The sequence below is a fragment of the Antrostomus carolinensis genome, unplaced genomic scaffold (assembly GCF_000700745.2).
Source record: "Antrostomus carolinensis isolate BGI_N321 unplaced genomic scaffold, ASM70074v2 scaffold16219, whole genome shotgun sequence".
Taxonomy (NCBI): Eukaryota; Metazoa; Chordata; class Aves; order Caprimulgiformes; family Caprimulgidae; genus Antrostomus; species Antrostomus carolinensis.
The window spans coordinates 16,818-26,639 of record NW_010338044.1 but is presented as its reverse complement, the minus strand read 5'-3'; the positions used below and the strand labels follow the sequence as shown (position 1 = coordinate 26,639).

At 49.1% G+C, this 9,822-nt stretch overlaps 1 protein-coding gene across 1 annotated transcript in view; it reads left to right on the top strand.

The window, feature by feature from the left end:
- CRYGN (crystallin gamma N) overlaps positions 1–8,815 on the top strand; it is a 9,090-nt gene extending 275 nt beyond the window's left edge. Inside the window, exons 2-4 of the mRNA XM_029086848.1 lie at positions 257–505; positions 2,452–2,597; positions 8,680–8,815. Of these exons, the coding sequence (XP_028942681.1) occupies positions 257–505; positions 2,452–2,597; positions 8,680–8,815 (531 nt within the window). The remainder of the gene's footprint in view (positions 1–256; positions 506–2,451; positions 2,598–8,679) is intronic.
- Positions 8,816–9,822: the final 1,007 nt, after the last annotated feature.

Genomic DNA, 9,822 nt, shown 5'->3' with positions numbered 1-9,822 from the left:
TATCTGTGAATGAGCAGGAGGCGGCGAGAAGCGTTGTAAATGCGGGATGCGCTGCCTTCCCAGAAAAACAAACACAGTTCTTAGGAAAGAATGCCAGCGATGCCGTGCTCCTCTGGCTGGAAAGCAGCTAAAAAAATAAACCAAACCATCCAAAAATGATACATCTGCAAGAGATTCCCATCTGCTCGAAATGGAGAGTCCAGCTATGTCTCTGCTCCTCACCACTGGCCTCTTCTCCTCACCCCCCTCCCCCCAGATCACTTTCTACGAAGGCAAAGGCTTCACGGGCAGAAAGCTGGAGGTCTACGGCAGCTGTGGCAGCTTCCAGGACCGAGGTTTCCTCAATCGGGTCAACTCCATCTGTGTCCAGAGCGGGGCTTGGATCTGCTTTGATCACCCCAACTTCCGAGGGCAGCAGTACGTCCTGGAGCACGGCGAGTACCCCGATTTCTATCGCTGGAACGGCCGCAACGACCACCTGGGCTCCTGCCGACCCGTCGGGATGGTGAGTGGGTGCTGCTGGGGCTTCGCTCTCCTGGATGGAGCATCGGTTGGGTTTTATTTCTCCCAGTCACAGGAGCCCCATCAATAAGTGTCAAAAATCTATGCTTTTTAGAAATAACCTGTCCCATGGAGAAGGAAATAGTTTCCTGGGGAAGGTTTATCTCCCCTTGGAGTGGTCTGCACAGGCCACAAAGCCAAGTTGCAGTTTCCCGTGAGGAAGACACATCACCTTCCTCCCGCAGCATGAAACACGGCAGCTTTAAAGGGATGGGATTCTCCTGTAGCTTTTCAGATGAGATGGCAAGGTCCTGCTAGCATCAGATGCTTTTCTTTTTTAATGTGAGTTTTGCTATGAAATACTCACAGGGGAATTAAGAAGGACGTTCATTGCCCAAGGCAAGTTTGAGCCACAGCAGCCTGGTCTCTCCATGTGCCTGGGGGTGAGTGGGCAGCCCGAGGGCTTTCCAAACCAGACCCATGGGGCAGCTGGGCTGCTCCAAGCAAATTTTAGCTGAATTCTCTGCTGTTGCAAAAAAACCCCTCAGTAATCCTAAACTAAACCCATTTTTTCCCCCACACTATATAGACCTCCCCTTATGAATCATAGAATCACAGAATGGTTTGGATTGGAAGGGACCTTAAAGATCATCCAGTTCCAACCCCCCTGCCATCAGCAGGGACACCTTCCACTAGACCAGGTTGCTCAAAGCCTCATCCAGCCTGCCCTTGAACACTTCCAGGGAGGGGGCAGTGAAAAGTTACGAAACTTTTAAAAGCTCCACCCAGAGGAAGGTTTAATCAGGAAGATTAAAAAGTAGCAAAGACAATTTAATCTGGGGTAGGTCTTTCCATTCAACGCTCCTATCACTCATGAACCCCAGGGCAGTCATGAACCCACTTGGAGCTGGGGTCGAAGCTGCTTTTTGGCACGGCAGTGGGTTTGTTTTAGGTCTGTAACGTCCTTCCCAAAGCATCCCAGTGTGGGACTGGCAGCAGCTCCTCTCCATGGTCCGTAACGTGGAGGGATGCTCTGCCCCAGGGCCCTGGAGCCCGGCCGGCACGAGGACATCCTCCTCCCTCCCTGGCCCACAACTGTCCCTGTGAGATGCCAGGGAGTGCTTCGAGGCATTTCTGCAGCACAGATTCCCAGAGGAATGTTTGCTCAGGCTTCGTATCCGCTCGGCTGCCGTGGGGTTTGGCATCACAGCCCGGCCTTCTTGTGTGTTGACGTTGTTTATTTGCAAAATGCATTTAAGTATTCTTTGAATTTGGCTTAAAAATATCCTTTCAGCTCGCTCTGTCCCACATACCTGAGCCACAGGCTGCAGAAATCTCCCTGAGGAATTTCTGTCACGTCACCCTCAAGGGCTCAGGCAGCAACGACCATGCTGGGAAGGTTTATTTTTCTTTTAATATTTTTCCTTAAAGAAAGGTGCAGCCACTCCCATCAGGAACAGCAGCTACACGTGGAGCTTGAGGCCATATAAGTTAGTTCAGGGGAACAGTCTAACACCTTGGCATATTCTGGATATTTAACCTTTTTCACTGGTGCTGTATTTTGGATGGGGGGGGGTCTGTGGGATCCCCGGTGCGGGGGGATCTGCAGATGGGTGAGGGGTTACGTGTGCTGGGTGTCATGCAGCCCATGAGCGATGTGTTTGCACGTGGGTGGCAGCTGTAGGAAGGAGCAGGCGGGTGCAGAGACGAGGGTTTTCTGGCTGCTTTTCAGGTTGGCGTGGTGCTCTGGGAGGTGGCACGAGTTTGTGTGTGCTCTGTGCTGCTGGCACTGGTGCTGTTGGGCTGCTTTTTACATTCCCTTTCCGAAGCACCCTTCATTTTCCTCTTTGTCTTATAAAAGCCAGGGAAATAATTTGCTTTTTTTGGTTGTTTGGTTGGGTTTTTTGGTTTGGTTTTTTTTTTGGTTGACTCAAATCCCTTTGTCCCCAGCACGGCGAGCATTACAGGATCGAAATATTTGAGGAGAGCCATTTTAATGGTCCCAGCCTGGAGCTGACAGAAGATTGCTCCTTCCTGCAGGGACAAGGCTGGGACAAGACCTGCATCAACGCCCTCAAAGTGTATGGTGACGGCGCGTAAGTAACCGCACGTGTCCCGGCGCTCAGCCCCTGCTGTGCTCCCTGCCCCATGCCCTCTGTGCCCAGCACTGCAGGGGGGTGAGGAGGCTTTAGAGACTCCCCCCATCATGGAAAAGCCTGTCAATGGTGGAGAAACTTGGAGAAAGCCTATAAATGTGAGTTAAGCCTATAGTTTAAAGGTGAATTTGGGTGCCTGCCTATTGAGAGCTGCTTCAAAGGAGCGTGATTTTTGGAGGGTGGCAGCTAAGCACAAGCTACAAGAGCTCTGAGACAACTTATTGAGGTGTATGAAACAAGGAGTCTAAAAACAGGGGATTTAAAAATTCTTTCTTTTTTAAAAACACTTCTATGCATGTTTCCAAACACTTCTTTAAAATCCACAGAGGCTTTTGGGGAGGGTGGATGGATAGATGGCTCTGAGTGATGGCGGTGAGGGCTTTTGCTTTGCAAGTGGCTTCACCAAGGCTTGCTGCAACACCAGAAACCTCCTCCTTGGACAGCAAAAATCAGGCAGTGGCATCTCACTGTAAAATTAAATCCTGTCTGAAAGACAGAGGCAACTGTGGTGGTGATGCACCACCACCCTGATGGGGGTTTTTGGTCACCCTTGGTGCCTCATGAACACACTTTGTAGATGCGTTGCTGATGCTCAGCCCCATCCCGCCCTTGCAGATGCTCCTGAAAGCCTGGGCAGGATGGCAGCTTTGTCTTCTTCTTGCTATTGGTGGTAATTTGCATTTTCTTGACAGCGTCAGTCCTTTGCATGTTTGTTTGTTTGTTTTTCCTCTTGTTGTGAGAGGGGTTGTTGTCTGTCCGTCTCCACTTTCCTCTGTCCAACAATTACATTTTCACTGCAAGTGTTCTGGGAGTGGGGGAATGCCATAAAATCATAGAGTCATTAGGTTGGAAAAGACCTCTAAGATCATCAAGTCCAACTGTCAACCCAACACCACCGTACCCAATAAACCATGTCCCTAAGTGCCACATCTACTTGTCTTTTAAATACCTCCAGGGATGGGGACTCCACACCTGCCCTGGGCAGCCTGTTCCAATGTTTGACAACCCTTTCAATGAAGAAATTTTTCCTAACATCCAACCTAAACCTCCCTTGATGCAACTTGAGGCCATTTTCTCTTGTCCTGTCCCTTGTTCCTTGGTTGAACAGACCCACCCCCACCTCTCTCCACCCTCCTTTCAGGGAGCTGGACAGAGCCAGAAGGTCTCCCCTCAGCCTCCTTTTCTCCAGGATCAACAACCCCAGTTCCCTCAGTTGCTCCTCATCACACTTGTGCTCCAGACCCTTCCCCAGCTCCGTTGCCCTTCTCTGCACACGCTCCAGCACCTCCATGTCCTTCTTGGAGTGAGGGGCCCAAAATTGAACACAAGGAGCCCAAAATGGAACACAGTCCTCCCAGAGCTGAGCAGAAGGTGGCTGGAGCGAAGCACAGGGCAGAGGGGAGCCCCTGCAGAGGAGGGAGCACAGAAATGCCTGTCCTGGACTGGATAGTGCATGTCTCTTGTGCCTGACATGGGGTGTTGGACCCTTTCTGTCCACAGACATTTTTTCCCAGAATAGGAAAAAGGTTGTTGCTATCCCAGCTTGTGACACCCTGTCAGCGTGTGTCCTGGAGGACCCTTTCTGATTCAACCAAGACCTCTCCTCTTCCAAAAAAACAGGCTTGTGATCAGGTGGTGGCAGTTCGTTAAAACTAAGGAGCAGAGCTACCAGTTCCCAATGGGAAGAAATTACTGGAGCCCACTGGGGACCCCATTAGCACTGAGCATTTGAAGCAAAAAGCATTTGAATACCAACATTATAAAGGCAGGAGAGAGCCTGCGGGTACTCTGGCAAGAGCTTTAAGGCCAATTATTTACCACACATGTCTCTCTAGCAGAGACTGGAGCTTGAGAAACTGGGATGCTGCCCAGAAACTTTCAAGCACTTAAATTTTTCAGATTGATTCTCCATCCTGAAGAATATATAAGGGGCACAAAGCTTGCTCTCCCTCGCCCAGGACCCCAGACTGTTTATATTAACGTTACACGGCTTCTCAAAGGCTTCAAGTAGCAATAAAAAAAGAAAAAAAAAAAAATACTGAGAAGAGCATGGTGAGGAAACTCACTGAGTTTTGTAGGGTTACAGCCAGAGCCTGGGAAGATGGGTGTTGAATGCGTGGGGAGGGTCTGCAAAGGCTGTTAAAAGGCAGGACAGTGCAGAGAGACTGCCTGGCCCCAGGCTGCAGGAGGGAGGGAAGGAGGAGATGCCATGGCAGAGAGGTGAGACCAGGGAAAGGGACCATATGGCACCGCTTTTCTCTTTTGGATGGACCATATAAGCCCAGGTGACTCCAGAGGTGCTGCAGCTGTAGTTGGTGCTGGGCTCAGTGCTGGCAAAGTCCTCCCAGGACCCACCCTCAACCTTTTTGGGAGCAGAGGAGATGGGGTCACCAAAGATGAGGGGAGTTTCAACCACAGTCTGTCGTCCCCAAGATGAAACCAAGGTCCCTCTGGGCTTCCTGCCCACTCCCAGCAGCACCCAAGTCTCACTTTGTGACTTCACCCCTCAATTCCCACAATGTAATGTGCATTGGGTACAGAAATATTCACTTCCCCCCCCAAATCCGTGGATGATGTCATATGCTGTTAAAAAGCTGCTGCCTGCACTCCTGGGGGTGGCTGTGCCGGTGGGAAGTGATGATGGATCAGGTGGAAACGTAGGAATGGAGAGAAACATCTTGTTTCTTGGTGGGGCTGAGGGTGTCCAGTACCTTCCCCACTGCCCTGTCAGGGTTGGTGACACCACCCCACAGAGCCAGAAAGACTGATGATAAAGCTGTTGAGCCATGCTGGAAATGAGATTGCTATTTTGGAGCAGTTTTGAGATGTTACCGCATCCTTGGAAGCTGTTGAGGTTTGTGTGGCAAGCGGCTTTGACTGTCCCACAGGCAGAGGCAGCTCCAGTATCACATATGGTATCATCTGGTGTTAGATGAAGACGTGCATTTCTTGTCCTCCTTTGTGCCTCAGCCGTTCCACAGGGGATTGCTTAGCAATAAAAACTTTTTAAAAACTGAATTTGTTTCACAGCCTGGGAGAGAATACCCCAAAAAGGGCCTTTCTAAGCCACAGTGATATAACTTGAAGGAACCAGACCAACCATTTATTCTGCTGAAGTATTTATGAGTGCTTGTTCTGCAGTCAGGCTGTGAAATATCAACCAGAACAGGTGCCCAGATGTTGCTGCCCAATAAAATTTATGTATTTCTTGCCAGAAGCTCATGGCACTGCTCGAGTCCTACGTGGAGAATGAGTGACCTGCTGAAAGCATTCAGCCTGGTTCAGGCAGTGCTCCCCTGCTAGTTTTTCAGCGCAAGCAGCCAGTGTTGGCTTACAGGGCTTGTGCTGGTTCCATGCGAGTTTTATTCCTGTGTCCTCTGGGTTTATGTGCTAATGAAACGCAGCACTGAGATGTTTGAGGGCTGCGTGCTATGTGCCTGGATCAGCTCTCCCGTGCTGGGCTTGAGGACAGGATTGCCTTTTTAATTTTTTTTTCTTTTCTGGGCTCCTGGGTGATTTCCTTTCTCAGTGATGTTCTCTGAGAACGTAAATTTTAGGCAATAAAGGAACAGCTAAATAAGCCATACAAGTCTTCACTCATCACCCTGCACAGCCAATACACTTCACTCCCATCTCTCTGCTATTGCTTTTATTCCTCTTTTTTGCAGCCTTCCCCTAAGCAGAGGGACAAGCTGGTGGGTTCTTATCACCACACCAGGTCACACAGTCTCCTTCCATCTACCCCAAGGCCTCTCCCATTCCCTCCACGTGACTGTGCAGGCACATCAACTGTATGTCTGGAAAGAAACACAGAGGTCTTGGGAAAAAGTGACTGAGGGGCTGCTCTACACCCTGCACTATTTGCCAGGGCCCACCAATTCTTGAAAAATACCCTAGAACAGAGCAGAGCCAGAAGAACCACCATGTCCTGACGGGCCAGCAACATCCTGTGAACATCCCCATCCTCCCATCATGCAGTATTTTTCAATTATATTAGGTATTGTCAGCAAGAGGGAGTGATTGGAAGGTGCAGAAAATAGGATCAGGAGCTCTTTTCAGGAGTGCTTGAGGGAGGGATGGTGAGCTGATGGAGAAAGACCCATGATTGTCCAAAAAAATATGGAGAGGTGCATCTAAGCTGAAGGGATGGGGTAGAAAAGGAAGAAAAACATGCATGCCTTATGAACAAGGATGGGGTGTATGTAGAGGAGGAGGATAATTTTATAAATTGTTCTGAATTAAACGTAAGAGTTGAGCATGCTCTCCAACAATGCACATCAGGAGATGCAATGGGGGGACATGGCTTGAGGGCAACCTGGCATTACACTCACATGAGCAGCCTTCTCCACACACTGCAAAATGAGCTTCAGAGGAAAAGTCTTTGTAATCCCAGTTCGAATATAAACTGGCTACAAAAAGTGCCAAAAAATGAACTTGTTTGTTTGAAGGAAACACTCAGGATCCAACTGTCTGGGCTGGGCACGTTGCAGCGGTGCTGCAGGAAAGGGCTGTGCGAGCGCAGGCAGCAAGGTGGAGAGGGGCACCGGGCAGGTGTGTGCTCACTGTGCTGGTTGTGTCAGTGCACAGGCAGATGGGAGAAGAAACCCACCACAGTCCCACCTGCTGCGCTCTCAGAAACACAAAATAAATCCAAATATGGCGAGGACTCTTTGAGGTGGCTCAACAAAATACCCTGACCTTTCGCTTTCTTTTTTTTTAAATCATGCCTGTGGGTAGCTGGTTTTATAAACAACCTTTTTCCTAGGAGTCCAGCTTTTTGCTCTAGGTCAGACTGATCTGAGTTCACCAGCTGTCATCTGACCTTGTAGAACCTAGCAGGCTTTGACCCATCCAGTACTTAAAGGACTTTCTCCCTGGAAATCCCACATACAGAAGGTCCCAACCCAGATGTCACAGCTGAATTCCTGGCAAGAGACAGACCACAGAAACCAAACAATTTTGAAGATTGCATTTGTACTCTGTTGTCACTGCTAAGCCAATAGGTGGGACACGCATCAGAGAACCTTATAATATCCTTTAAAGAGTTGGGAAGAATGAGGCAGAGATGAGCAATTCAGCAGTGGGGGGTTGGAAATCTGACTGTAAAACTGTCAAAACAATAGCAAAACTTGGTTAAAAAGCATGGGAGATTTAAACAGAGGAAAGAAGTGACATTGTGGCCACATCAAGGTCATGGCATGGTGTGTACTGAAAGGATGAAGGGAGAGAAGAGCAGGAAAATCCGTCCCTCTTGGCCATCAGAATTGCTCCTGACTTGAAGACCTTCAAATGGAGAAAGACATGCTGTAGAAACATCACTAAGCTGGGTGAAAAAGTCAGGCATGCCAAAATCCCCGAGGTTGTTGAGCGTTGTGTCTATTTGACTGTATTCCAAGGGAAAGCTGAAGTTAACTCTGGACATGGAGATAAAGTGAAGGTAACCGAGCCAAGTCCTACTCTCTGTTGGAAAACAGCAAAAAGAGGCCATTGCGAATTATTAGCAAAGAGAGAAATTATCAAATATGGTTCCCATCATAGCTAATGGGTCAGTTCAAAGAGGCAAAACATCCTTCAAGCATTGCACATTTCTCTGTAGAGTCCAAAATGGGTTTATCCAGGGGCTGAAGGGGCTCACGTCCTTCTTTAGCACTATCAGATGCTATTAAATTGTTTCTGTTGCACATGGTGAAGCTCAGAGAGATCCATTCCTACAGCAGTGTGAAGCAGGGAGCCCCTGGTCCCAGGTTTCATCTCTGATGTAACCCAAAACTACTTCTTCTAAAGGCAAGATCCAATTTGGCTGTGGATAATTGCCAGGCTATGCTGGAAATTGGGAAAGCACCAGCAGATAACGCCACTGGGGCATTTCTGTGTGTGGGATGGGACTGGGGCTGTGGAGGGACTGTCAAGCCCTCATAGTTTGCAGTACTGAAGTTCCTAAATGCAGCCACTCAACATGGGCTTGAGGTCACCTCACACAGCCACATTGTTTAGACCCAAGTAACCCTCCCTTTCTGCTCAGGTGGGTGCTGTATGAGGAGCCCAACTACCAAGGCCGTATGTACGTGGTGGAGCGGGGTCAGTTCAGCAGCTTCAACGCATGGCAGGCACGCAGTGCGAGCGTCCAGTCCATCAGAAGAGTCATCAACTACTTCTAGCTGAGCTTTCATCCTACCAGCAATGGCCTGCTGAGACCGGGCATCACCCTTCTTCCTACCCACTGACCTGTGGAATAAATCATTAAACACCAGCTTTTGGTTCTAAGTATTTTTTTTCCCATCACTTGTATGAGTTCAAGAGGGAATGGACTTGCAACCCTTCTAAGCTTGATTTACATGCTAGGAATTTGCTTTTTCATTCTGCAGTGATTTATAAGGAGGACATGGAGGTGATGGGCCAGAACTGGTGGTGACAAGCAGACCCAGGAACGTGCTCCCCACTGTGGTTGTGGTCTGACACGTGTTCACTCTGCCCTGTCCAGGGCCACCACGCGATGGCCACAGCTGACTCCTGATGCCTGGAGGGAGTCACACAGCTGTACATGTGTGTCGTGAGTGTGGGCACACAGCTGTCAGAAGGTCTGCTTATGTCATGTGAGGACACACGTGAGGATCTTGTCAGGATCTGACCGACTTGCAGGGTCTGTCTGAGTGCGACGTGCTGGTCCTGATGTGAAGGTGATGATAACAATCATTCATCTTGAGTTACTCTGACCTCAGATCAGCACACGTTAAAAAATGTATTTTAAATAAATTCCCTGAAGGCACAAAACCTGAGCAATCTTTGCTCCCTGATTCATAAGCCCTTTGGCTGACAATGACATTTTGGGGAGGCAGCAGCAAACAGCCCCAGCACTGTAACTTTCTTCACAACCTCTTCCCATCCTTCTACCCCTTCAGCACTCCCAGTCCATCCCAGTTGTTTCGATGCCCCTGAACCCCATTCGGTGACAGGATGGGAACAGCTCTGCCCATGCAGCTACAGACCATCCATCCTGGGTGCTTCCCCTTGGATTCATTGCCCAAAAGTCAGGTAACATCCTTTCTGTAAAATCATAAGCCGTGTTCGGTGTGAGCGAAGAGTGTTTCTGGCTGTTTCAGAAAGGGGTGATTTTATTATTGTCACTCCATGATTCTGTTAGCTGTTGAGGTTTGGCTGTCTGATG